Below are 26,101 nucleotides of genomic sequence, written 5' to 3'. Positions count from 1 at the left end.
CCTCAGTCCTCAATGCGCTCCCTACTCATCATACTCTAAAGTCAGCGTCGTCGGAATCGGACTTTCAACCGCATTAGCATCCAAATACTTCCTCATCTTCACACCCGCAAACTCATGCTCCACAATCGTAAAATGTCCCTGCCTTCCCGGCCCTCTCCTCAAATTCTTCAATTTAAAAACCTCTCTCAAAGTCGCAGCAAGAGAACATCCCACCATCCTCGCACCATAGCAGAAATGCAGCCCATGACCAAGCAAGATGTAATCCTTGAACGGACGGTGCGGGTTGAGTTTCTCCGGGTTGGGAAACTGGAGCGGATCCATGGCAGCTTTGGATGTCGCGATGAGGACTGTATGGCCTGCTTTGATGCTAATAGGACCTCGGGCGCCGTCGATGAATGTGAGGTCTTTGGAGGCGACGCGTGGGAGGCCGGGGACGACTCCAGCGTGACGCATGCCCTCGAAGACGAAACCCTGCAGTTCGCGCTCGGAGGCCTCGTCTTCCATGTGAGCGAGCTCTACGATGCGAGCTTTGTACTCTTCGTATCCTTCGCTGAGATAGAGATCAATGAGGAGGGAGGCTTGCTGCGTCAAGTTTCCAGCGACTGGTGCACCCATGCCAATACAATCACCGACTAGATCACCGATTGGTAGCTTGGAGTCATTCAAGGCGTGGTACAATCTGTCAGCTTCGGGACCTACTTCAAAAGCACTGCCTTTAGCGAGCCAATCCACGATTCCCTCTTTGAAACCCTGTTGAGTCTTGAGATGAGCAGTGAAGATCTTTCTCAAAGCCTCCCCAGCTTGTATACCGCCATCTCTCAAAGCCCATTCATTCGCTGGGATGATGTTGAAGCTCTGGTACATGAAAAGTACGAGATAGGCTTTGAACGCATCAGGGACAGAAACCATTCCATGTGGATATTTCGCTGTCTTGAGAGGGATAGCAAATCGTTCTGCTAACCAAAGAATCGGAGTGACGTTCGTGACATCCCGAACGATATCAATCGATCGTCTGGTACTGTTGGAGTACTTCAATGAGCAGTCTTTGATAAGTCTCGCGACATTCTTCTTGAAGAACTGAGACATCTTCACCTCGAAATTTTCCTCGAACATGACCTTGTGAAGAATTGCTGATCGATCGTCATGTCTCTTCGCATCATCCCATCCGATCATGAAATCATGACCATCAGTGCAGTTGCGAATCGCGGCTTGGTACATAACACGGAAGTTCTCTCTATCCGCGAAGACTTTCTTACACCCTCCATGTGTATGAATGCCGATAACTTCCATGTCACTCGGTGGTCGCTCGAGATCGTACCTATCGATGACTTTGTTCTGTTTCAAAATTCCCTTGGCGGCAGTTGGCGTGTAAAATGGAAGCAGAGCGTAGGATGAGGTACCAGTCCAAGCACCTGGGAGACCGTTGAATAGCATGTATGGCAGCATTCCCCCATATGCACCTGGGACAGGTTGACCAAGCTTGGCGAATCCCCAGTTTGTCAAGGTGCTACTATTGAAGTCGTAGCTCAAGAAGCGATCTCCTCGAACAAGTGCCACAGCATCATCGAGGATACCTCGTCCTGTAGTTTGACCTGGACAGACTCCACTCCCTGCCATTGCTGGCTTGGTGCATTCAGCCATGAGACCAGGATACAACTCAAGATTGTCGATATGACCGTACAGAAGCTCTGCAGCTCTGGCAGTAGCCTTGTCTTCATTCCAGTCCTCGAAACTTTTATACGGCTTGAGATTCAGGTATCGGCGGAATCTGCTTTCGTCAGTACCATTCCAAGACCGACAGAGTCAAACTTACTCATTCATCGTGCAGACATTGAAGATATCCCTAGCTTGCAATTGACCCATGACATCAACGATCTTGAGACTCGCGGGAGTACCATGAGCCCCGAAAGTGTGAGCTGGCTCTTCGATACAGTTCTTGATGATCTCGGCAAGATCATGGTCACTAAATCGTCCATCTGGACCTCTTTCCAACCCGCTGAATGTCCATTCCCTTGCTGGCTTGGACATAAGTTTGTGTCCATTCGTCTTCATGACTTTCACGAACATCTCAGTGGTCATATCGTCGACAGATTTGAGATCTGGTAGAGTGCTCTTCAGAATTTGTTCCATCCATTTATCATCCGCAGCGCTGAGGGCGGCATGCCAATGATAAAGAACGGCGAACTCAATTGACACGACATTGCCGGTGCCTCGCTCGACTCGTTTTCCAGATTGCTTGATCTCCTTTCCGAGATCCAGGGTCCAAGTTGAGTTAGATCGCGGAGTGTTGAGGATAGCTGCGACATAGTCCCTTAGCACGACGGAGGCGAAGTATCCGACGTTGATGTTTCGTGTGATCTGGAAGATGTCTTCGTCTTGCCTGAATCAAATCAGCCCAGTCAATTTAGATGTTGCGATGTTTCTCACCATTTCTTTTGTTTCTCGTCCAGTTTATCCCACGGCTTGTATTTCCCATCCTCATTCACCGTCAACAGGTTCTCGGCAATATGATTATGATTTCTCGAGAACATAAGCAAGACAGCAATGACTCCCGGTGGCATCATCATGATCCTCTCAGACGCGATAGAATCTGGGAAGATCGTCCCATTCTCATAAGTTCTGACTCGTTCCTGTTCGACTTCCGTATTGCCGTAAACAGTACTTAGATCAACGTAACCAGACGTCTCATTGATCCAAGGATTTTCCCGGGAAGTCTGGAAACACTCATGAATGACAATTGTCGCAAACGAGAAGAACATACGATTCAACCCTGACGGATGAGGACGAAATGGACCATTACGCTTCAGAAGCTGATCGTAGACAAGTTCCGGGTCTGGCAAATTTGGCCCCTGGTTCTTGAGAGGAGGCACGCTTCGAGAGTATGGCGATCCAGCTTTGCCCATTTCTGGAACCCAGGGATTGTTGCCACTTCCATCGTGCTTGCGATATCGAGCTGTTGGACCAGCCATTGTGGGAGGTGGATGCGGAAGGTCGTGGTACAGCATGGCGATGAAGTCGCTGGAGATCTTGTCGCTTAGACCGCTGTTTAGGGGAAGTGATTGAAGCATTGCGACTCCGTTCTCAAGGAGGAGTTCCTTGTCGTCCATTGGTTCACCGGAAGCGAGTGTAGTGATTGCCTGAGCGACCGTGGCGGCATTTTTGACGCCCATTGTGAGGAGGTCATGACCGATGGAGGTCTTCTCAGAGATTTGAACTGGTGCTGCTTCGGCGTCCGTTTTGCCGTCTGGTGCTCGATTTGGTTTTCTTCTGAGAGTCCCAATGAGGGATTTGAGGTTGTTTGGAGCCATCGTGGTAAATTCCGTAAACAAGAATGACTGAGATGAGGTTTAGATGGGAATTAGACTGCTGATTAACCTTGGTTGTGGGTGTCTTTGTTGGTTGTAGATTATTTCGATCACGAGAATGGACCCGAATTGACGTTCAAGTCGGCTTGAACCGTCACAAGATCAGAACTGATTAACAAATTCTGTTATCACAATCAATGAGTTCAAATAAAAGGAAGGAAGCAAGGACATAAGGGGGAGCAGGAAGTTGCAACCCCTCGAGAGCTCTCCAAAGCTACGGAAGCTCAAGTAAGACATGCACTTCACCAAGACGCACGAATTAGAAAGCCCGCTCTTCCTATTCGATCGTCTGCTAGAATTCATCAGTATGATGCATCAACAAGAACAGTTCACTTCTGATCACAGCATTAGTGTTGTGTTATTGCATTGCATTAGTTAGCGAACTGAGACACGGCTCGGGGGTGTGATGTGCAGCATTTGCAGTCCTTTTGCCTTTCCTCCAGTCCCAGCAAGGCTAGATTTGCTAGACGGAAGACAGCTGATGATATTGAAGCTGCATCTTAGCGAATTTAGAAATCAGAAGGTGTCGAGGAGGTCCAGTTACTGAGATGGGGGGGAGTTGTAGCTTCAGCTCTCGGATAAATTACTTGCTCTCTCGCGTGGCTTACATAGCGTATGCGGGAGGCTGGCTGAGGATCAAATGTCAACATATCATTCATAGATAGATAGATTGTCCTGTGAGACCCGAGATCCGAAAGAGTTCACATGCAGTCGACGAGTATCATTTAGCCAACGGAGTGCTATGAAAGCCTTCCGTATGGACCAATTCATTTATGTTGTGGTGCACTATCACACGACAGCCAGTTTCTCCTCGAGTCGAACTCTCCCTCGATCAAAAGTCAAAGGTTTTCGGGAATTGCTGTAATGTTTAAGACACGGCAATAGACTATCGCCTTTCCATGTCGCAGATCTTTAACCTTAAAAGTCGGTACCGGAGTTCACGGACTAGTAGTTCGTCCTAGAACGGCTCAAGTGCCGTCGATCAGATGTCTTGTCAAGACTCGATTCGTCCAGCCTCTGCCGGCACGGTCCGCTTTTGACGCATGAATCGGCGAAGTAGATGGCTAGGGCGGCATTGAGATCTCTGTTCCGAGACTAAGAGCTATTGGTGTGGGATGGTTATCGTGCTTTGATATTCATGACTGAGGGGATCGCGTGGTGTAGTAGAACTATTGGGTGTGTTTCTTGGGGTGAGATGCACAATGACATATCGAGTTACACAATTGGAAAAGAGTGAAGCCTCGGTCTTGTCGAGGGGTATGGATTGGTCGAGGATCATTCCTCGCATTGGGAGAGGGATAGCTTGAGAAAGCTAGGGAGGATCTGATGCAGACTGCAGCCTGTGTATCTCAGTGAGCGGCACAGGAAACTTGATCAGGTTGGGGCAATCCCGCTGAACTTTCCATATCTATGAAACCGAAAGTAGGCGAAGAGCGCTGTTTAATACCCAGCCAAGCCAGAATACTCCACAATCGTCGAAGTCATTCTTGCGATCGCTTTCTCTTTGCCCTTGATCGATCTTGGAAGCGTCTTCGGTGTCACGCCGCGACAATTCATCACACACTGCAATCATCTGTGATCAGTATCACAAACCCAACCCGATCACAACATCATCATTCGTACAACCTTCTATCCCATCATGGCAAGCCGTATACAAGAACCCCATCTACATTGGCGACCCAAATCCTACCCCACGCAAACATGCGATTCTCACACCCCCGTAAACGGCAATGCAGCACGCAACATGTCCCTGTCAACGATGCAGACTTCGGTCGAGGACTTCACACCTGGCCCATTGCCGAAGACGATTCGTGCAGTGAAAGATTCGAATGTCGAGTATGTGGGTGGGAGGACGTTGGTTATCTGTCTGGATGGGACGGGGGATAAGTTTGATAATGACAATAGTGAGTGCTGAATTCGGGAACAAATGTGTATTGACAAAGCTGACTTTGTTTACCTAGGCAATGTTGTCAATTTCGTTGCTTGTTTGAAGAAGGACGACCCTTCGCAGGTTACTTACTACCAGTAAGTTTTTCTTTCACTCCACTCTGTCGTTGTCCCGTTTTCAAGCACTTCTCCGCATATCAAGCACCTGAGCTTCAATTTACCTAAGTTCCTAAAATAAAAATCTGACATTTCCTCCCCCAGATCCGGAATTGGGACATACGATGGCCACGGTTTGAAAAGCGGGATCTCAGCTGCTGTTGACATGGCAGTCGGGAGTGGACTCGGCATCCACATCAAAGACGCGTACAGGTTCCTCATGCAGAACTACCGCGAAGGCGATAAGATCTGTCTTCTGGGCTTCAGTCGTGGTTCTTATACTGTTCGTTGTCTCGCTGGAATGGTAAGTTTCCATCCCCAATTCTCTACTCTTAGAGTACGCGCGAGTCATTTGTTCTATACATCTGCGACCAAAGCGACTTTGACCCAACGATATCTGCCACCAGACCACTATTCGTGCCTCTTTTGGACGAAACAAAGCTGACAATCACCACACAGCTCCACAAAGTCGGCCTCCTCCCCGCGCACAACCGTGCCCAAGTCTCCTTCGCCTACAACTTCTACAAAGACGACACCCCGTCAGGCTGGACCATGTCCGCACAATTCAAGAAGACATTCTGCATAAACGTCAACGTGTACTTCGTCGGCGTATGGGACTGCGTCTCCAGCGTGGGGTTCTTCCCACGGAAACTCCCATTTGGGAAGAGCCCCACGAATAGCATCATGTGGTTTCGCCATGCAATGGCGCTGGATGAGCATAGGGCGAAGTTTAAGATTTGTCAGTATCAGCATAGTGATCCGGCGGCGGGGCAGAATGGCGGGATAGGAGGTTTAGAGGAAGGAAAGAGGGAGATGGTGAGGAGGAAGGGGAGGGAGCAGGCGGGGTGGGTGAGGAGGGTGTTTGGGGGGTGTTTTGGGGGGAAGCCGACTGTTGGAGTGAGACACGGGGAAGAGGATGCGAAATCGATGAGTTCGGACAAAGAGCAGGAGAAGCGAGAGAAGGATTTCGAGAAAGCGGATCAGTCGGCTCATCAACGCGTCTCGACTGACGTCCTGGAAGTTTGGTTCGCAGGCTGTCATGCTGATGTTGGCGGCGGTGCTGTCGCGAACGGTGAGAGACATATGTTATCGCGTATTCCACTCCGTTGGATGATACGACAATGTTTCGAGTGTAATACCGGCATACTGTTCAGCACCGCTGCGTTGGCGGAGACGGGTATCGATGTCCCGACAGTCTGGCCCGTGTATAAACAGACTCGGAAACCGGTTGTGGGACCCTCGCCTTGTACAGTTGAGATGTACGAGGCTGGAGATCTGCCGCCACTCAGGAGGAGGTCAACTGCACTTGGTGTCGATGACGAGCAGGAGGACAAGAAGGAAACGCCGCATAGAAAACCCTCCCCTCGTCCTCTATCTGACTTCGATCTCCTTCCTGAACACGTCGAAGATCATTTTGATGCTATGGCGCCTATCAACGACCAGCTTGAGCAAGCGAAAGGTTGGTGGGCATTGGAGTTCTGGCCTGTGAAGGTGAGAGTGCAGAAGAAAGACTCCGAGGAGTGGGAGAAGGTTGTGAGGATGAATATGGGACGGTTTAGGGCTGTGAGAGAGGTCGAGCCGTTGATGCATTGGAGTGTTGAGAAGAGGATCACCGAGGGTGATTATAAGATTCGGAATGTTGTTGATAAGAATGCTAGTTGGAGGGTTTCTTTTTGATTGCCGAGTAAAGGAGTGTATGATGGGATTAAGATGCTAGCTGTTGTTAGCCGTTAGTTTGGAGACTGGTGAGCAAGGAAACGTTCTGTTTCGTTCTGTATGAAAGTGTGTTTTGTTGGACGTAGAAACGACTTCGAGTAATAAATCTTGATTTCTGACAGCACCATCAATATCGGGGGCGCCAATAAGAGATGGAAACCGAGCTGTTGATCATAGTGGCAGCCAATACATTCCCGAGTCCTTCTTGCCGTCAACAGAACTCCGCAATTTCAGTGGACGGCTTTGATCAGCAATTAATCCATCTGGGAATTCAGCATTGGAACGTCTCAAAGCTCCCAGACCCATCAAGCTCGAGGCCCACGTGACCGCACTCCTTCTCATGCACGTAATCCTCACCGCCTCTCCAGCCTCCACAAAACAACACTTTAAGGTATCAACTCGCCAATCAAGCCTCCAACGCCTTGTCTCTCACATATCCCTCACCGTCCCCCATCTTCTCCGGTATTCGGATACGCATCTCCCCGACTTCCGTCAGCATCTCCAATTGGCCTTGTCGTCTCCAAGTTCCAATTATCGGATTGCACGAAGGATCCGACGATGTGTGCATGCACGGCGTATTCGGTAGGCGTATTCGTAGCATGTACCTTACCTCCGGAAGTGGTCGGGGGAGGTAAATGCCGCGTTGGAGCGATTGAGAAATTGAGTTTGTCTGGCTTAGATCCGATCACTGCTGTTTACTCATCTTCTTCCGCTCCGGCCCGTGAGGACATTTAATCTGTAAACCCGAGACAGGCATTCAGTTCGAAAACTTCTGTCCTCTTGTAGAAGGGCTTATGGCTGGTCGAAATGATGAAGTCTCGCTGGAGTGCGGAGGTTTGCGACAGCAGGGTTTGGAGATGGCGATAGTGTCTTGGATCTCAAGAGTGATTGCTTGTATCTGCATGCTTGGGCTACAGTATCTCTTGCTGAAAATCCATCGATTGAGGAAATTGCTTGCTCCGGAGGCTATTCCGAAGGTATCCGAGGTCTGGATAGGGGTGTCAGGTTTTTGGATGGGCGAGCTTGCTGTTGTTGCATTATTTGGTGGGGTTCTGAGTGCCGTGTTCACTCTCATAAATGTCAACATCTGCACAACAGATAGACCAGGAGGAAGGCAGCTTCCTGACGGGCTTCTGAGTGCTGTTCGAGTCCTTGTCGATAGGGTACTTGTGTCCTGGATCTTGCATCATGGTTCGGTGATGCTACTTGATATTATCATTCCATTCTCCAAAGAGCAACAGCAAAATCCAGGAAAAGAACTCACCCGCATTCTCTCAAGAGCAATCAAACTCACCACATTCATCCACAACATTACTTTTGGGTCGCCAACAGGCGCACCACATATTCTCCTCAACACGCTCGTCCAAGACTCAGACTCACGCACCACCACCCAGACAATACGTCTCCAACGGATGCAAACCGACAATCCCAATGAAAGACAGAGGAATTTGGCTTGGAATCTGGTAATCGATAAAGAGGCTCTGGACGAAATGAAGGAGACGCTCGGTCCCCCTGGAGGCTTTGGAGAGTTGGGATTCAGTGTTGGCAGAGATGGTGTCAGGTTCGAAGCCATGGGAATTGGGACCAGTTTCGTGTTGGGTTTTGAAGTTGCAGTTCCGAGGGAGGGTCGAGTCCCTGCTGTGAGGAGGAAGACAAAGTAGAGAGTCTGAAGAAATCCAGTTGCTGCACCTCATCCTGGGTGTTCAGTCGATCCAGCTTGTGAGGCTGATCCTTGACGAGACCCTACACTTCCCCTCCCTTCGGAAGTTGACTCTTCGTGAAATGAGAACTCAACCGTCTTTGTAATCCCACCACTTCCCCCACTCTGCTGCTCCCCCAGTTCCTGAATTTCGTCTTCCATAATATCCGAGTTTCGCTTGGGGACCACGGAGCCTCTTCGCAACCCATACATGCTGTTCCTCGGCATAGTCATCTCCCCCGCCGCAGTGCAGGGAACATCGGCACTACAAAGCGAAGTTAACCCTTGGTTTCGTACAGTGTTTCCGATGAATTGCGAAAAGGGAGGTGGTGTTGGCTGAGCAAGATTCGGAACATTATCGTTTTCCGAGCTGCAATTGTGGATGCTGCGAACGACGAACATCTTCAGAGCTGGTGCTGAAGCGCAAATGATGCCGAGATCCAGTTCCAAAGCTGCGAAGAGCCAGAGGTAGAATCCTTCCCATGTGTAATCTGAGGAGGCATCTACTGTGAGGGAGAAGATCAGGCGGAGTGTGCCGAATATGCAAACGCTGGGAGATATTAGACACAGAACGGGATGGGAAGTGGTTCACTTGCATCCCGCCAACAGCAAAGACGAATATGAGACCCAGCCTCCGCTTTGATGGCATGTTAAGCCCCCATAGGAGGGGGATCGGGAGGAAATAGACGAAAAAATCAGTGATGATATTGGTAATTCCATGGTATTTTGTCGTTGGATGAGTCGTAACACAGTGGATCAATCTTGCGCTTGTAAATCCGACTGGATCTTCAGGTGTATCGCAACTCTGGAGGGGGTTTAGCCGGTCCTGAAAATGAACGAATAAATTCATACCATAGCAATAACAGTCTCGAAGATAATGAACCACAGCGATACGAAAATTATTCCACCAAAAACACAGTATCGGAAAGACTTGGATGTCGAAAGCCGGAGGTAAAAAACCAAGATGGACAATTTGACTGTCGACACAGCTGGCGTGAAAAATAGTTGCGCTATCCACTACGAAGAGTTAGTACATTTCATCCGAAGTGAACTCCCACAATTCGCCAAAAGACGAAATGTCGACATATTGGAATGACAGTAATAGCTTACCGCAACTGTAAGAGATGGGATTTTATCTTCAACATCTTCGAGATGGGATGTCCATCCAAATGTTGGGGACACACAAATGCAAACCGTGAACAGGATTGCGAAGAACTGTAACCGTCAGAACCTTTCTCAGCTCGGGAACATTCAAATGCCATTTAAGAGGCTCTGGGAAATTACCATCGCGAGTAGTATCAAGTAGTCATCAATTCCAACAGCATGAATAGCTGCTCTCTCGTAAATACGTAGCCCAACAATGATGACTGTGATACCCAAGCACATAACCTGCGCAACGATGAGATGGATCTTCCTCGATGGCGGATGGCCCGAATCGTCTGCTGTGGGTTTGAATATCGTCATTCTCCCAGCTTCATTCGTGTCGGGTTCGACAGTCTCATTCTCACGACCTTTCGTAAATATGAGAGGAATGAAAAGTACAAGATCGTTGAGCCGAGAAACTGTCGTTGGGGATGGTCTGTGTTAGCATGGGGAAGGCCGCTTGGAGCAAACGTAACGCTAGGAAGCCTAAAGGAGACAGTGTAAAAACGATGAACGTGACAGTGCTCGCGCGAGAATCGAATGGGATGTCAAAGATTTCTGCATGTGCCTCGTCCCCGTTCGTTGTAATTGTGGCAGCTGTTGGTAGCGTGCACGCGGCTGATTAAGTGAAGATGGCTGTAGCCCGAACCATTCATTGGCCCCTGAACGTCTGATGAGTAATGGAGGGGAATAAAGATAAATCCCCCAACGGTCGAAATCTGAGAGCTTGTTTTTGGGGTTTCAAGCTTGAATGTCTTGATTGGAGTGTGCTCTGGCTGAGAAAGGAAAGGTCAGAGTTCACGTGCGTTGAAAATCGAGGTGCACTGTTTTGTTTGAACTAGGGGAGTGGCTGCTAGCTGAGAAGCTTATCAAATATCCCTGCTAGAGCCAGAAAAGCGAGTCATTGGGAAGAGCTTTCATGAATAGTGAGACTATGAGAGTTGAAGTAGTGGACGTTCTGGTTTCAAAGCTTAAAGTTTGACATCCAATCGCGGAGCTGGCGTGTACAAATCAGATTAACGAGAAAACTGGCACAGACCAGATAAAGCTACTTCACTAGTCAGTTTCACTCCTCTTGGTCAGTCATATAAGGGTTCGAAGAACAGTGTAAAAAGTATGGAAGGATGAAGGTGGCAAAAAGTATCCGACAGTGAACGCGGCAGAGAAAGGACCGTGATAGAGTTCGTAATGTTTGGACCCCAGAAACACCACATTCCTGCGAGTGAACCTGACGACCGATCAAAGCAACTTCCCATGTGGCTCAATTCGATCTCACTGCTCGGCATGGCAACGCAAAGAGACCGCCTCGGCCGCTTTTCACAGCACTGCTGGTTCAATCGTGAACAGCGCAGTCTGAGCGAAAGCTAGTCAAAGTCAAATAACGATGGTGCTTCCACTAGGAATATGATGTAACGGAAGATGAAATTGTCAATGCTTTCGCGAGACCAAAGATCAATAAACATTATACGAACTCTTCAACATGTCCTCAAGCAATCAAGCCAATCAATCAGTACCAGATTCGCCAAAGCAGAAGAGCAGCGCAGAAACCATTAACCTGACTGGCTCTCAGCAGCGGGATTTGACGCTTCATGCGCTAGCAAGGTCGCTCACCAATACTTCAACTAAGAAAAGGCATAGTCTTCATGATGAAAGACTATCTGGAAGTTTGTTGACAATCGACCTGGCGCAGAGAGGGTGGGGAAGAGAACATGGAAGGGGACGGTAGAGGAGGGTTTGGCTCGGATCGGTAAAACCTTTCGGCTTCGGATGAACGTTGCTCTTTGGCCTTCTCATCCGATCCGATGTTGACAGCCTCGTCTTCCTCCGTTCTCTACTTCTCAACCACAACAACACTGTCTCTTTCTCCCCGCCACGACAACCTACAACACCTGTCTGATACCAAACTGATCTGCAGATCTTCACCATGGATTCCCTTCGCAGCGCCCTTCAACCTATTACGCACAACCTCCCTGCGCCTATCCACGACCTCGGTGTCTCCATCCTTGGCGAATCTTGCTACAAGAAGCTCCTCCTCGACATTGACATCGAGTCTACCGAGTGTCTCAAGCTTGCGATCTCGAAGGGTCTAGGAATCGGTATCATCGGTGCCTCATCCATCGTCAAAGTTCCCCAGATCCTCAAGCTGATCAAGTCGCGCTCCGCCTCCGGGATATCCTTCCTCTCCTACCTCCTCGAGACATCCGCGTACCTCATCTCGCTCGCCTATAATGTGCGCCAGGAGTTCCCATTCAGCACATATGGAGAGACTGGCTTGATAATGGTGCAGAATGTGGTTATTGCTGTGTTGGTTCTACATTACAGTGGCAAGGCTAGCGCTGCTGGACTATTCGTCGCTGCGTTGGCAACGGGCGCTTTTACGCTCTTCAGCAAGAATTTCGTGGATATGAAGACCCTGGGATATCTGCAGGCTGGTGCCGGTGCTTTGGGTGTCGCTGCAAAGCTCCCGCAGATCCTTGCTGTCTGGCAAGAAGGTGGAACTGGACAGCTGAGCGCCTTTGCGGTAAGTGTTCAATCCTCGAAGCTGGCGAATGTTCGCGCTGTCTCTTTGAAATAACCCTAACTATTGTGTCAGGTCTTCAACTACCTCCTCGGCTCCCTCTCCCGAATCTTCACGACTTTGCAAGAGGTGGATGACAAGTTGATTTTATACGGATTCATTGCTGGATTTGCATTGAATGCTGTATTGGCCGCTCAAATGGTCTATTATTGGAATTCGCCAGCAAAGAAGACTACAAAGAGCGGAAAAAATGAGAAGGTTCCTGTTGCGGCTTCATCTGGCAAGTCTACTGCTACTTCGACGCCCAAGGGAAAGAGCCCAACCACTCGCAGACGTGGTTAAGATCCCGTATCACCCAGGCAATTCCTTTTCAATCTCGTTCGACTCCTGCCATATGCAGTTGTAGTCAACTAATACAATTCTAATTTCTGGACAATTTTTCGTTCCGTTCCGTCTCCACCATGCCCTGCAGCTGCTTCGAGCTACACTTTCAAGGGAGAGGGGCCTTCTTGGCTATGCCTCTGTTTGATTAGCAAGCTTCAGCACGCTCTATTCTTGATTCAAGGTTCTGGATCTATTGAGAAGTTACCATCCCAGCGGTCCTCATGGTGTTGATTGTGCGATGAATGTGCTTCATTCTCAAAGAATGGATGTTGCTTTGCGGTAAGGAAGGCAGACTGCACTGATTCCCGGCTTTAGAAGTCGGGAGGAAGAGACGAGAAGGATGCTTCATTGCATAATGCGTCACCGGTGTGAAGTCTTTTTGAATGATTTCGAGACGGGCTAATTCTTAGGCTTTATACAACAATGCTTCAATCTAAATATATACAGAATTGAACTTCCTGCAGCATCCCCGCGTCACTTTTCAAGACCACCAGTTGTTGTTCTCCCACTTCACGTATGAAGGGTCAATCTTCTTCAAGTCTCCAACGCCCAAGTTCGCAGCATCAATCGAGATCTCTCTCTTCAAGATCTTGATCGCCTTGGCCACACCCTCAGTTCCATAGCAGTTCGCATACATGAACGGGCGACCGAGTCCAACAGCCCTGACACCCAACGCCAAAAGCTTCAACACATCAGACCCATACCTCACGCCACCATCCGCATAAATCTCCATCTTCTTGAACAGCCTCGGGTTCCTGGCATGGATCTCCAGCGCTACCTCGAGGGACGAAGGTGCTCCGTCCAATTGTCTAGCACCGTGGTTGGACAGGATGATAGCCTTGGCGCCGTTCTCGTATGCGAGCTGGGCGTCCTCGACGGTCATGATGCCCTTGAGGATGATGGGAAGAGTAGTCAGGTTTTGGAGCTGCTTGACGTAGTCCCAGGTTTGGTAGGTGTATGAAGAGTCAGCAGAGCCAACACCGTAGCGTGCGGCGCGGTGGCGGTCGCCGTCGCCGGCAGAGTCGACGGTCATGACGATTGCCTTGGAGCCAGTGGTTTCAGCGCGCTTGAAGGCGATGGCGCTGGCGGTGAGGTTCTCGCTGAGGTAGATCTAGGGAGTATGAGTACAGCCTCAAGACTTTCAAGAAGCGTTCAGGAAGCTTACCTGTTGGAAAGTAACTTGGGGACCGTAAGTTCCGTTCTTGACCTTCATGTTGGCGATTTGCTCCATTGTCAAGGTTGAGTATCCAGATGGCTATTCAATTATTAGCTCAGCTCTTATTTTCTTCTTATACTTCTTTTAATGCTCACCATATATAGGATTCCCGCCTCTCCAGCAGCCTTCACGAGACCCTCCTCACCAGCAGCATTCGCATATCCACCTCTCGCAGCCGGACTAATGAAAATCGGCATTGCGAATTTATGGCCCAGCAGAGTTGTCGGGAGAGTTGACTCGATTTTTGTGACATCCGTGTTCAACACACGAGGACGGAATCTATACCGGGCGAAGATCTCGAGGTTGTTGCGGTACGACCATTCTCCTGCGGCACCGTTACGGTAGTACGTGTAGGCGGTGGTGTTCATGTACTTGCGGGCGGCCCATTCGAAATCTGGGAGACCGATCATGCTGGCCAGTGGAGGGAGTTGACCAGTGGCAGTTGAGCCGAGGATGTCATCGATTCTGGGGACTGGTTAGCATATCTTTTGACACCTTCGAAAAGAGCATGTGAGAGCCCGTACCCAGTATCAGCTTCATTGATGTATGGACGAGCTGCAAGAGCAGTCGCCACGAGGGGCAGGACAGTCAAGAAGGAATGCATTTTGAATCGAAAGAGCGTGGTAGACCAAGGGACTTGACGTGCGGAAAGAAAAGTTGGTTGAAGGCGGACAACCAGATTCTTTTATACAGACAGACTTACCGTGTAGAGAAAGCGACAGGAATCCATCCATATCCAGCTAATTTCCTCTTCGGACCCTCTGGACTGGGAAGGTGCTATTGGACTACCTTGGCAGCATCATATGTCACCTGCTTCGGCGATATCATCCATGCCTGTCCTCTCTGCCTGCATGCATACATGTACCGGCCAGCCTTGCCGAGCTTTTCCAGGTTGCTTACAAACCTGACTGACTGACAGTAAGGTAGTGTACTCCAGGCTGGTCCGATTACCAAGAGAAAGTATATCCTGGATGGAATCCTGAATGCGGACCGAGCAGGGGAAACCGATTGATGTTGTTGTTACCATTGTTTGGTTTCTGCGGCTCTTGGCGAACCGCTGGAATTGGGATTGGTCCTTGCTTGGTCAGGATCCGCTATTTTGAGTTTGAGGAGTACTTTATCGGATGTAGGGCCAAGGAATCGATGCATCTCTTTCACACTCGCTTGTCGCCACGTTTACGATAGGTGGGTTTGGGTTGGGACAGTGGCCTTGGTGGTGATCTCATTTTGAATCTCTTTGAGTATCGAAACGAGAATTGAACAGAGTGAAGCAAAATTCGTTAGATGAAGGGACGGAATATTATCAGACGAACCGACGGCAGTTGAGCGAAATGAAACAACGGCTTCGGGGAGATGACCGGGTGGCTTATGGACCCTGTCAGACCGTTATCATTTTCATCAACGGCCTGCCAACGGCCCGCAAAGTATTCCAGAACAGTCTTGAGCCTCCGGAACGGAGCTTACTCTACATTAGATCGAGATCCTGTTATCTAATCTGATCCGATCTCGTCCTCTTTCAGCTCCGCTTCTCAACTCAAGCTACTGTACCTTGCTGGATGCATGCATGTATCATTATCATGCACGTTTATTCCATCTAGACCTTCATCTTTACTGTATCTGCGTTATTTAAGATTCGAATAATACACACGTTGTGTTGTGTCTTGTTTGTTTGCATTGCGAGAACCTTGAAGCGGGGATCTGTCCGCTGTGAGCAGGGAAGGGTGATTAGAAATTGGCTGAACGCTGGGAAGACTCTGGATAAGCTTTTCTGCTTTGTTGCGTTCATGATTTTCTCTCTGCTTAGAAATGGCCCAGGCGATCGGACTGCGTTGATCAAAATGCAAATTATGCTTTTTAATGGACCCGACCAGCTGCTCGGTTTAATTCAACACACGTTATTTTCTCTATATAATAGCGATGCATGATCTTATTCCACAAGCCTAGATCAAAACGTACCGCCATTATTCTTCCAGGCATGGCGATATCTTTGAGACCAACAAATGCAGAACAAAACGGCCGGTAACGGGCGTCAAAAGGACCAGAAAGGAGGGAAACCCCCAGTCGATAACCTGGCCGTTGTAACTCTCTCCACTGTTTCTATCAGACTGAGCTCTCCCATGCATGGGTAGCAAATCCGGTGTTGAGATCTGCGAGTTTAATTCCTTACGGGGGTAGATCGCATTCCTACTTGGCAGGGGCTTTGCACACGCGTGGCATTTTCCTATCAAGAGTTGGCTTTTTACGCATATTTTGCCTCTCGAAGTTTGGCCAACGTCATATTTACGCGTTGCCTTTTCTTCCCACGAAATCGAGCCTGGCAATGCTTCAAAGAATATTATTGAACTTTCTATAGACCGCTGTCTCGTTTGATCACCATCATTTTCATCCGAGCGCAATACTGAATCTCCGATCTGACCACGTTTGCTGTTAACTCCACAAGGAAATAATGTGACCCCGGCCAGTAACCAACCAACCATGGTATCCACCCATGTTGGGAGGTGGGAGCGGGGCCAAGATTTTGTAACAAGTAGCTGGCAGGGACTTCCCGGTGTGGATCTTATGTCAACTTGCACTTCAAGTACCGGACTCTCGCCGGATGCGAATTAATCCGATATGAAGCTTCCCGAAGCAAGGAATGGCGGACGCTTGCCTTGTTTTTGCATTTTGTGCCAGAATTCTGAGAGAGGATATGGTAGGACACCGAAGACTCCGACGACGGCGAGGACGAGAGGCAAGCTTTGTCAGAAGAATGTAGCTTTGTCATTCTTACACAAACTGTTTCATTCGATCGTTCGATTTTATTCTTGCAAGCATCTAGTTCATGCCTGGATTATTAGCTATGTTTCTTGATCTTCGTTTCCGAACTTCCCGGCTGATTTTATTTCCATTTCAAGATGTGGTACGAGTACCAGCGAGACGCGCTGCGACGCTGGGAATGGAGATTCCACAGCCAAGCGTAGATATTCAAGGGTCTCCCGGAGTGCTGTAGAAGGGTGTTGCTAGAAAGGGGTATCTCGCTTAAAGTAAACACACTCGACGAGCAACTTTCGAGACAATTCCTGCGTACTTAGACTGCCAGAGTCATCGCTCCCAAAAATTGCACACAATTAATCTACTGATGAGAGATGACCCAACTTCAAGCGGTGAACATTTCGCAATTTGTATTCGTGCATTCTAGCTACATACTTGGTTCCGCAAACATATCCGGCGGCAAATCCCGCCTCATCTTCGTACAACCACAAACGACAGTCAAGGAATGAGCCGAAGCATTCATACTGATAACCTCGTACAATCCATCTGCTACATGTTTTGCAACCAACAAGATCATGTCGTTGATATCACATTCGAATTGTTTCCTAATACCGATAAAATCCGTTTCTGGTCCAACATATTGGTTGTGCCAGATGGCATCTACCCCGTAGACCTCCGTAAGAGCCATCGACGCTGTGGACTCTATATCGTGGTTTGGAGGTTGAAAAAGATGCTGGCAGTCAACGCATGTCAGCATTATCAGGAATACACAGAAGTACAACCAAAAAGTGGATAGACATACCGGCAGCATCCACACTGCTTGTTTTTGCAGTCTTGGAGGTCTGTGTCGCACTTGAAGACCCCGTAGCTATCGCATCGACAGTTCCTCGATCCTCTTCAAAGCAGGCGCTGGTTTGTCCGCCTTGACAGCCGCAGACTTCGTAGGCTCCTGTGGTAGGTCCGCCGCCTGGGAAGCCGACCTGGCGGGCGTCGAGGAGATTACCATTTTCTGGGACGGGGTTTCCGAGGACTGTGGTGGTATTAGAGAGGAGGATGGTGAAGATGGTGTTGAGGAGGAGGAGGGATGAACGCATTTTCCAGGTTGAGATATTGTGTGTGGTGGACTGGTAAGTTGAAGAGTGATGTGGAGGGAAGAGATGGTGTTCATGGTGGTGACAGTGGAGCAGGAAGTTGCGCTTTTATAGATGAGAGTAAATGGGAATGATAGTGAAGATTCTGTAGGGCAAGTAGCATTTTGGTCTCCTTCCAGCCTAATGAGACGTAGCAGCTCCAAGGTAACCCCACAAACCTCATCACCTTCTTCAATGAGGTATGATTTCCATCAATTTCAAGATGATGACTGCATTTGAAGCGAGAGAATATCTTCCCCGCACGTCATATGTAAAGTATCTGAGCGAGCTGAGGAAGCGTATCGCCCAGTGTTCATACGGACCGAGGCCATGGAACATCCATGTCCCACGCTCGGTAGCGACAATGGAGTACTATTGCTGAGGATCGTCGACTAGAGCACACAGAGAGAAGATTCAGTTTGCTGATTGTCTGATCTGGACGCTCTTCATGTTGCTGAAGCCCGACTAGAGAGGTGTTGATGCCCGAAAATTGGGAGACGAGACGATTCTGTGAGCTGGTGGTAGATTAGACAAAGCCCAGGCGAGCCAGGAAACTATCTTTGACATCAATATTGAACGTCCCGAGCCGAGAACCAATGAAGAGAAGGAAGTCAACTTGGCCGAAAAGAAATGGATGAACTCTTTCCTCGGATCGGTCTCCTCGTAGATCGCATCCCTTTAAGTTTGTCAGCAATTCATTGTTTGGTCGCCTCGTAGATACTCGTTTCAAAGTTTAAACAACTTTTCCGTATGCCCAGACAGACGGAAGATAGCTCTTGGGCATATATCGCAAATCTTTTCTGGACGAAGGAAATGGATATGAAGATCTGAACTTCAAACCCAATTGTCAAACGTCACTATTTATTGTGCCACAGCCACACGGCAACTATACTAGCTCACGTTCATAGTACAAAGGAGAGGTAACCACAGGTCTGGGAGTTTATGGCGATATCCAATCGGTTTACTGACGCTTGGGAGATGGGACTGGTGCGGGAACATGTCGAGCGGCTTCCCCGCGGGCTAACGGGTGGACTACTAACATAAAGCTCGCTCTACGAACCTCGTTTGAGATCAACACTGAGCCCTATGGTGCCAAGAAAGTTCTATCTTCATGGTTTGCGGCGTAGATGTTTAGAGTTAACGAGGGCAGGATAGTGATGACTTGAGATTCCAAGGATTTGGTACCCCTCACTTTGTGAAGAAGTCTTATTCCCGATTGCAAATGTCGAAGATGCTAAGCTGTTGTAAGATTCAAGTCACTAATTATTTGTGAAGAATGTGCCGAGGGAGAGTTTTGTTCTTGGCTTTCAAGCAGTTCAAAGTCCAAGGTGGAACACTCCCAGCAGCTCGTGGTCAGTGTAGTCGATAGTTGAACGGCCGTTGAACGACGTCGTTTTCAGGTCTCTCAACGAACTGACGTTTTAGTACTATAAAACGAACTGCGGTTCGTTTTATAAGGCTATAAACGAACGGAACGAGGTCGTTGCCAAGAACGAACGAAGAAACTAGCCTTTTATAATCTATTTTTAAAAATATACCTAAATGTAGTATAAGTGTTAAATTATTATTATAATGTTATTCTTATATAAATTACGTACTAAAACATATAGAATAATACGTTCAGCTGCTTTACATACTATAGAGGGTAAGTTGCATTCCACTGACTAACCTACCTTAGGTACCTACTAAGTGATCTCGCTAAGGTTTCAAGCCTGAAAAAGGCTTAGTAGGAACTATACTAAAACGGGGTTAAACGACCCCGTTCCGTTGGAGATCTGACCAACCAACGGCCGTTCTAGATCGCTTAAACGAACGCCAGTCCGTTTAGGGTTAGCATAAACGAACGGCCGTTCGTTCCCGTTTTGCCAAGAACGAGAAAACTATCGACCACGCTGCTCGTGGTGGCCGGATAATTACTTTCAACTTCATCAATTTCAAAATGAGATTAAGACCATCAGTGGATTATGGGTCTCATCTGGAGGTTCATTTAATTGAGCACAACGAAAATGAGGAACTGTACCATCCTTTGCACACGCCTCGAACGAGGTTTCCGACAGCCACGAAGCTACTTTTGGTGTCGAACATCTTTTGGATGACTCTACTTTCGATGATGGTACTCCATCACTACCCAGTACCAGGCCATTTCGGGACTGAGAGTTCCCACAAATATGGTGAGGTCTACATCATTTTTCATCTTCGCTCGTATTCGTAGATTCTAACGCCATCAAGGAAGTCTTCGGCCCAATCTCAAACCTCCTCGACCAACAATATTTGACGACCAACTCCGCTTCAATTCCACTTCTCACGAATTCTGGCGCGATCTCGATTCACAACAACCACAATACTTTGGCCGTCCAAGTCCTGATATCGACTTAGCATGGGAAGAGCTCCTGCACGGGGAATTCCTAGGCATTTCCGACAAAGAGGCATTGCAGAATCCTCATCTTGACTTTGATGAGGAGGAAAGAGTTCCCCAGACAGGTCAATTCATATTGCAGTCGATGTTTTCCATTCTTTACATTGTCTCAATGCTGTACGGAAGGAACTCGACCGCGAATATTACCAGACTAAACACGAGGCCCGGGCTGAAGGGCATTTGGCGGCTCAACATGATCATACTCTATGGTCTGGAGAATCGCAGCGAGTCCATATATATCACTGCATGAACCATATCCGGCAAAGTCTCCAATGTCACCCGGATCTTAGCCCTGCGGCAATGAAGAGGCAAATAAACGCTGACGGCAAGGTATTTTATTTGGGGAATGCTGTGGCGCATACTTGTACAGATTGGAGTAAAATTCGGAGGTGGATTGATGGGAGAGTTGATTTGGGACTTGGGTACTGGACTGAATGATGTCAACCTTATACTCCAGCCCCGTCATATTTTCCCCCTTTTTGTTTGCGGATATGGATATGTACTTCTCGAAGAGGGACGAACATGCACTTCAACCACTTGAAAGTCATGAACCGTCCAGGAACTCTACCTAAGTCTTGGTTCAGACCTGTCTTCGTGGATCAAATGGAATAACATCTCATTCATCAATTGTGTTTCAAAGCTGAAGCTAACGATAATATGTTTACTTTCTACTGTCATGTGCCTATCCCGCCTTTTCAGCTTAGCGAACTCACGTGGGACTGCATATGCATGCAGAGTAGCACGGACCACAATGATTACCCCTCCAAACATTTGTATTACCCCTCTATACGAACTCAAAATACACTCACGTCCCATAGATCGCCCTCTTTGCTTTGTTTGTTTACCTGAAAACGGGTGGCTAGGCCTCTTCCTCGCTTAAGTACCACGGGTAAACATCCAACTCATCCTCCATATCTACTACCAAGACATCCGAGCAAATCATACGGAGCAATCAGGCAGCAATTTCATCACATGATTCATCACACCATTCTTCAGGCGTATTCCGGGAGCAATGCCCAAAGTCAACTTCGTCTGGGCAGGACCGGCAAGAGACGTCTCAGTTCTCGGAAATTTCAACAAAGAGAAACCCCTCAAACTCGAGTTCGGCTCCAAGAAAGGTGGACCGGCCGTCTTCCGAGGCGAAGTCCGCGTCGAGAGCCTCACGCAAAAGATATACTACAGATTCGTTGTCGATGGCAGGAGCACACTCAATGATGCCATTGCCCAGGAGAATTGGCCTGGTCATGGAATGAGGAATGTCGCTACACCGAGGAACTCCAAATCGTCTGTGCCGTATCCGTACAGAAAGTTGGATTTCGATAATTATGATTTCCGAGTCTTGGTATTGAAACCTCGCGAGATATCGGAGAGTAGCATTGATACGATTGATTGTCGTCTGGAGCATGACTCGTTGATTAATCCGAAGCCGTATCTTGCGCTATCGTATTGCTGGGGTGATGCTGCTGTCACAAAGGGACTCCAGATGGGAGGATATTACTCTGATATCACAAGTAATTTGGCACTGGCATTGTTTGCTATGAGGAGGCTGCGATGTTCGAATGCGCCGATTCGTCTATGGGTAGATGCCCTGTGCATTAATCAAGCGGATAACGAGGAAAGAAGCAATCAGGTTCGGAATATGCGTCAGATATACGCTAAATCCTCAGAAGTCATCTCATGGGTTGGAAGCGGATCTCTCTACGGGTATACATCGGAGGCTGTGGAGTACCTCATCAAGAAGCAAAGTCTCATCAACCGAATGGACGATGGGTCTTCTTCTTTTCGAGACGCCCAGATGCTACTCGACGACTTTTCCTCATTCAGTTATGCCACAAAGGAGGATTGGAAGGAAAACCAACTATATATCATGGATGCGTTCTTCAATCAACCGTACTGGAAGAGAGTATGGATTATCCAGGAAGTGACAGTAGCGCCACGAGCTACTATTGTGTGGGGAAAAGCAGAGATCCCATGGGAGATCGTGGCAAGGGCACTGTCGGCCTGGAAACTCATGGAGATCAGCACTGGTCCAAGGCAGTCGCGAGGATTTACGAACGCGCTTCATTTATTGGAATTTCACAACCACGATAACGTCAAGCCTCAACCAATCAGTCTACTCGATGCAATCAGTTGGAGTCACCAGACACTGTCAACTGAGCCCCGAGATAGGATCTTTGCATTATTAGGGCTGTGTCATGATGGCGCGAGGTTCGTCCCTGTACCGAATTACAAGCAATCGCTTGAGGCTATTGTGATAGACATGGTACTGTCGATGATGCGGTACACCAAATCCCTGGATTTGATTTGTTTGAAAGGGATTGGGGTACGAAACTCGGAAAATATGAAGTTGCCAACCTGGGTACCCAATCTTGTCGACCTCTGGTCCGGATCTCTCACAATCCAAGAAAAGAACTTCTTCGAATGGAGGTCAGTAAACAGCTTTGTGTCTGTGCTCGACGGTTCCAATACCACGACTCTCAAAGTGAAAGGCAAATTCCTCGGCAAAATCATAGGTCTCAGCACAGGCATAAGCACAGATGGAGTCGTTTGTCTCCCAACACAGCGGCGACGGCCTTGGATCCATGCCACTGCGAACCTAATTCGGACGAATCCAAAACTATGGGGTGCATCAGACATAGACCGTGACGTGCGAGACGCCATATACAGAACGCTAACGATGTGTCTCCTCCCCGACAGTATCTCGTACGAATGCGCACGACTGCTTCGCCTCACTCTGGACGCCTTTGGGTCGAGGAGCAATCCACAGCATCGCGTTGATAAACTGGATCGATTCGAATGCAGAGTTTAAACTCAAGGACTTCACATTACGAGAATGGTCGATGTTGAAATCGGAGTACGATGCGGCGAATTACAATAATTATGCGTATCCGGATGAGGTTTTGCTGGAGGAGTTTATAGCTACACTTGAGAAGGTGCTGGGAAGTGGGATGAAGCTGGCTGCGTTGGATGGGAGCCAGATTTTAGGGCTGGTACATCCTGATGCGCGGGTTGGGGATAAGTTGTATGCTTTGAGAGGCTGCACGATTCCTGTTACGCTGAGACCCGTGGAGGTGGGACAGGTAAAGGAGTTTACTGTCGTGGGTGGAGGGTACACGTTGGGAATGGATAAAAGGTATCATGCGCGTCACAGGGAAGGTTCTAAAGCGCCGGATATAGAGTGGGAGAATGTGGCGGGTGTGTTAGAATTGCTCTGATACATTTTGATATCGAAAGACTATGTACAGTTTAGAACCTTGGACAGTATTTACATGTAAAAAAAGTGTCTGAAGTGGTTCAGAGAAGACATTGTGAGTACCACTCGTTGACAAATTTGCAAGTTCCGGTGGCACAAGGCGCCGACCATGGAGTTGATGCGCCACCTCCACCACACTGTCCCCAAAGCGGTACAGCAGACGCAGTACTGCTCGCCTTGGTGCTCGTAGAAGTCGCAGACTTGGTACTCGTAGTCGATACCTTAGTACTCTTCACACTACTAGATTTCACGCTCGAGGTGGAAACAACCGTCGAAGTCTTAATCGTCGAACTCGTCTTAACCGTCGAGCTCGAAATCGGACCCACGACCCCACCTGGCCCCTTAACATTCGAAATGCCCGTCTTCTGCAACGTAGTCGGCAACAGCGGCTGAATCAACTTCTGCCAAACCGTAGTATAGAGTCCCGGACTTCCATCCCCAGCCAAGCTACCCGGTTCAAGACTTCCCCACTGTTGAGAATCGGAGCAGCAGGGCGAGTAGGTTCCCCAGAATGGGCCAGCTGCCCAGGCGGTCCAGCCAATGTAAACGTCGTTGTCGGCCATGTAGTTGACCATGTCGGTGAGGTAGGTCGCGCATTGTGTGCCGTTCGCGGCGCCGAATTCCGTGATCATGGCTTTGAAGCCGTATTGTTTGAGCCACGCGGTGACGCCGGCGAGGTTGCTTGCTGCGGGTTGGGCGCAAACGGCGTGGCCGCCTGAGAAATCGACGTCGAGGTACTCGTGGATGTCGAATGCTGTGAGTAATTAGTGGAATTTGAGATTCGTGGTGGGTAGGAAATGGCGAATTACCAGTGTTGTTTACGGGGTCGGTTATCTTGAACATCACTTCGCTTGAAGAGGGGGAGTTGCCGGTGTATGATTCTACCCAGGAGTGTCCTCCAGTCCAACCACCTCCAGGAGCGAGAATACTGAGTTCTATTAACAAGTGTCTAGAGTTGAGTAGAGTGATATGCTTACAGCTGATTCGCGCCGACTGCTCTAATAGCATTAATTGCAGCTTGGTCGTTAGCGAGCACCAAGTTATTGTCCATGTCATGGGGCTGGGAACGGTCAGTCAGGATTCAATGAACACTGTGAGGATACGTACCTCATTCATCAGCCCAAAGATGACCTTCTCATTGCTCTTGAACCTAGAAGCAAGTTCACCCCAGAACGCAGCAAACTGAGCCGTCGTCGCTGCAGTAACATCTGATGTGTCTCCAATAATACTTCCCGTCATCGGTTGTTGAGAGGGATTATTGTATCGCATATAATTGTGAGGGTCGAGGATACAGTATGCTCCCTTGGTGACAGTGACGTAGTTGACAGCATCTGCAAATTCTTGGAAATGCTGGCAACAGTTAGTTTCCTGAAGTTGGGTGAGGATCAGGGAACGGACAGTCTCATTGAACTTAGCTCCAAGTCCATATGAGAGAGGGCACATTCGCTCCAGCAGAAAAGCTATACGGAATAGATTGACTTTGTTTTGGTCGACATAGACGTCGATTGCGGCTTTGTTGATGAATTGATAGTCGACTCCGAAACGACCTGGAAGTCCAAACCCGGGTGTTGCAGTAGCACCTTAAATTGTCAGCATAGTTGCTCTAAGAAGAAGTAGAACAATCTTACTGTAAACACCAAACTCTCCACCACTTTCTGCGACTCCAGCGTAGAAGATAGTCGCCGCAGCTTTGGCGGCGAGCAGTGAAGCTGCTAGTAATGTTTTGGACAACATAATGAAGACTCAAGACTTGACAAGAGAAATTGATGAGATGGACGAGAATGAAACGGTGGAAGATCTAGGCGCCAAGTACGGTTTATATAAGAAAGAATCACATTCCGGAGGCTCTTTCATGCTTTCATCCGCTGTGGGGAGGATCGCATCAAGTACTCAACTCGGACCGCATCTACCGAATGGGTTGTTACTCTCAACCTCGCCACAAACCCCATGATAAGGGGTATATCATGTGCTTTGATGATCGGATTAGTTTAATTTACAGCATAGGTCCAGAAGCTTCATTTTATCCAGGGGTAAATCTAGGTTGCGTACCTGCGTGCATGGAGGCTTTGTCGGGCCGGCGGTCGACTGGGATTAGATACCCCGCCGGAAGACTTCCCCCCGCAAAGAGACTTGTATTCGAACAGGTGTTATCCCGCTACTTGTTCTTTGTGATAGAGGTAGAAGTACAATACGCGGAGTTCCCCCTGATATCTGAGCCGTGGCTCCGTCAGTGTCTGTCAGCCGGTTCTGCTTCACATGAATCCTTACAGAGAAGCCGAGGTTGATCAAGGATCGATTCATTTTCTACATTAGCGCTTGTCTGTTGCCAATGTCTCTACACTTCCTTGAATTTCTTTCTTGATATCGCTTGTTATGTATTCCTTTGGTGACAAAGAAGTCGGATCACAATTAAAGCCTGAGGAATCAAGGCAAGGCGGACTGCATAATTTCATGTCCTCGACTATTG

The 26,101-nt window shown here is 48.5% G+C and overlaps 12 protein-coding genes across 12 annotated transcripts; 5 read left to right on the top strand and 7 right to left on the bottom strand.

Annotated features, from left to right (window-relative positions):
• Positions 1 to 21: 21 nt before the first annotated feature.
• Positions 22 to 3,308, bottom strand: ONS95_006375 (uncharacterized protein; the record flags this gene model as incomplete). The annotated part of the gene is made up of 3 exons (XM_058499835.1): positions 22 to 1,768; positions 1,814 to 2,380; positions 2,428 to 3,308. The coding sequence occupies 3 exons, from the start codon at positions 3,306 to 3,308 to the stop codon at positions 22 to 24; spliced, it is 3,195 nt and encodes a 1,064-aa protein (XP_058350879.1).
• A 1,696-nt stretch (positions 3,309 to 5,004) lies between these two features.
• ONS95_006374 (uncharacterized protein) lies at positions 5,005 to 7,085 on the top strand (the record flags this gene model as incomplete). The annotated part of the gene is made up of 4 exons (XM_058499834.1): positions 5,005 to 5,269; positions 5,327 to 5,390; positions 5,514 to 5,712; positions 5,868 to 7,085. 4 exons carry the CDS (start codon positions 5,005 to 5,007, stop codon positions 7,083 to 7,085), a joined length of 1,746 nt encoding a protein of 581 aa, XP_058350878.1.
• An 833-nt stretch (positions 7,086 to 7,918) lies between these two features.
• On the top strand, positions 7,919 to 8,785 carry ONS95_006373 (uncharacterized protein; the record flags this gene model as incomplete). The annotated part of the gene is made up of 1 exon (XM_058499833.1): positions 7,919 to 8,785. The coding sequence occupies one exon, from the start codon at positions 7,919 to 7,921 to the stop codon at positions 8,783 to 8,785; it is 867 nt and encodes a 288-aa protein (XP_058350877.1).
• Positions 8,786 to 8,814: 29 nt separating this feature from the next.
• On the bottom strand, positions 8,815 to 9,225 carry ONS95_006372 (uncharacterized protein; the record flags this gene model as incomplete). The annotated part of the gene is made up of 1 exon (XM_058499832.1): positions 8,815 to 9,225. The coding sequence occupies one exon, from the start codon at positions 9,223 to 9,225 to the stop codon at positions 8,815 to 8,817; it is 411 nt and encodes a 136-aa protein (XP_058350876.1).
• A 444-nt stretch (positions 9,226 to 9,669) lies between these two features.
• Positions 9,670 to 10,287, bottom strand: ONS95_006371 (uncharacterized protein; the record flags this gene model as incomplete). The annotated part of the gene is made up of 3 exons (XM_058499831.1): positions 9,670 to 9,840; positions 9,934 to 10,038; positions 10,108 to 10,287. 3 exons carry the CDS (start codon positions 10,285 to 10,287, stop codon positions 9,670 to 9,672), a joined length of 456 nt encoding a protein of 151 aa, XP_058350875.1.
• A 1,603-nt stretch (positions 10,288 to 11,890) lies between these two features.
• Positions 11,891 to 12,826, top strand: ONS95_006370 (uncharacterized protein; the record flags this gene model as incomplete). The annotated part of the gene is made up of 2 exons (XM_058499830.1): positions 11,891 to 12,487; positions 12,560 to 12,826. The coding sequence occupies 2 exons, from the start codon at positions 11,891 to 11,893 to the stop codon at positions 12,824 to 12,826; spliced, it is 864 nt and encodes a 287-aa protein (XP_058350874.1).
• Positions 12,827 to 13,349: 523 nt separating this feature from the next.
• Positions 13,350 to 14,688, bottom strand: ONS95_006369 (uncharacterized protein; the record flags this gene model as incomplete). The annotated part of the gene is made up of 4 exons (XM_058499829.1): positions 13,350 to 13,979; positions 14,034 to 14,123; positions 14,180 to 14,549; positions 14,609 to 14,688. The coding sequence occupies 4 exons, from the start codon at positions 14,686 to 14,688 to the stop codon at positions 13,350 to 13,352; spliced, it is 1,170 nt and encodes a 389-aa protein (XP_058350873.1).
• Positions 14,689 to 17,262: 2,574 nt separating this feature from the next.
• Positions 17,263 to 17,523, bottom strand: ONS95_006368 (uncharacterized protein; the record flags this gene model as incomplete). The annotated part of the gene is made up of 1 exon (XM_058499828.1): positions 17,263 to 17,523. The coding sequence occupies one exon, from the start codon at positions 17,521 to 17,523 to the stop codon at positions 17,263 to 17,265; it is 261 nt and encodes an 86-aa protein (XP_058350872.1).
• Positions 17,524 to 17,575: 52 nt separating this feature from the next.
• Positions 17,576 to 17,929, bottom strand: ONS95_006367 (uncharacterized protein; the record flags this gene model as incomplete). Its single annotated transcript, XM_058499827.1, has 1 exon — positions 17,576 to 17,929. One exon carries the CDS (start codon positions 17,927 to 17,929, stop codon positions 17,576 to 17,578), a length of 354 nt encoding a protein of 117 aa, XP_058350871.1.
• Positions 17,930 to 19,860: 1,931 nt separating this feature from the next.
• On the top strand, positions 19,861 to 21,033 carry ONS95_006366 (uncharacterized protein). The gene is made up of 2 exons (XM_058499826.1): positions 19,861 to 20,136; positions 20,195 to 21,033. The coding sequence occupies exons 1-2, from the start codon at positions 19,905 to 19,907 to the stop codon at positions 20,629 to 20,631; spliced, it is 669 nt and encodes a 222-aa protein (XP_058350870.1). The 5' UTR covers positions 19,861 to 19,904; the 3' UTR covers positions 20,632 to 21,033.
• A 360-nt stretch (positions 21,034 to 21,393) lies between these two features.
• On the top strand, positions 21,394 to 23,190 carry ONS95_006365 (uncharacterized protein; the record flags this gene model as incomplete). Its single annotated transcript, XM_058499825.1, has 1 exon — positions 21,394 to 23,190. One exon carries the CDS (start codon positions 21,394 to 21,396, stop codon positions 23,188 to 23,190), a length of 1,797 nt encoding a protein of 598 aa, XP_058350869.1.
• Positions 23,191 to 23,675: 485 nt separating this feature from the next.
• ONS95_006364 (uncharacterized protein) lies at positions 23,676 to 25,368 on the bottom strand (the record flags this gene model as incomplete). Its single annotated transcript, XM_058499824.1, has 6 exons — positions 23,676 to 24,388; positions 24,444 to 24,562; positions 24,612 to 24,694; positions 24,742 to 24,984; positions 25,033 to 25,214; positions 25,263 to 25,368. 6 exons carry the CDS (start codon positions 25,366 to 25,368, stop codon positions 23,676 to 23,678), a joined length of 1,446 nt encoding a protein of 481 aa, XP_058350868.1.
• Positions 25,369 to 26,101: the final 733 nt, after the last annotated feature.

The sequence above is a fragment of the Cadophora gregata genome (assembly GCF_030347475.1).
Source record: "Cadophora gregata isolate MNR1 chromosome Unknown scaffold_17, whole genome shotgun sequence".
Taxonomy (NCBI): Eukaryota; Fungi; Ascomycota; class Leotiomycetes; order Helotiales; family Ploettnerulaceae; genus Cadophora; species Cadophora gregata.
Note: the sequence above shows the minus strand (reverse complement) of the source record. Positions and strands in the feature narration are given on the sequence as shown.

What these genes read in the sequence shown, in the direction of transcription:
- ONS95_006366 (XM_058499826.1), top strand. Translation starts at nt 19,905, where the DNA reads ATGAGATTAAGACCATCAGTGGATTATGGGTCTCATCTGGAGGTTCAT. An exon ending in TGAGAGTTCCCACAAATATG is followed by an intron (nt 20,137 to 20,194) that starts GTGAGGTCTACA and finishes AACGCCATCAAG; the next exon opens with GAAGTCTTCGGCCCAATCTC.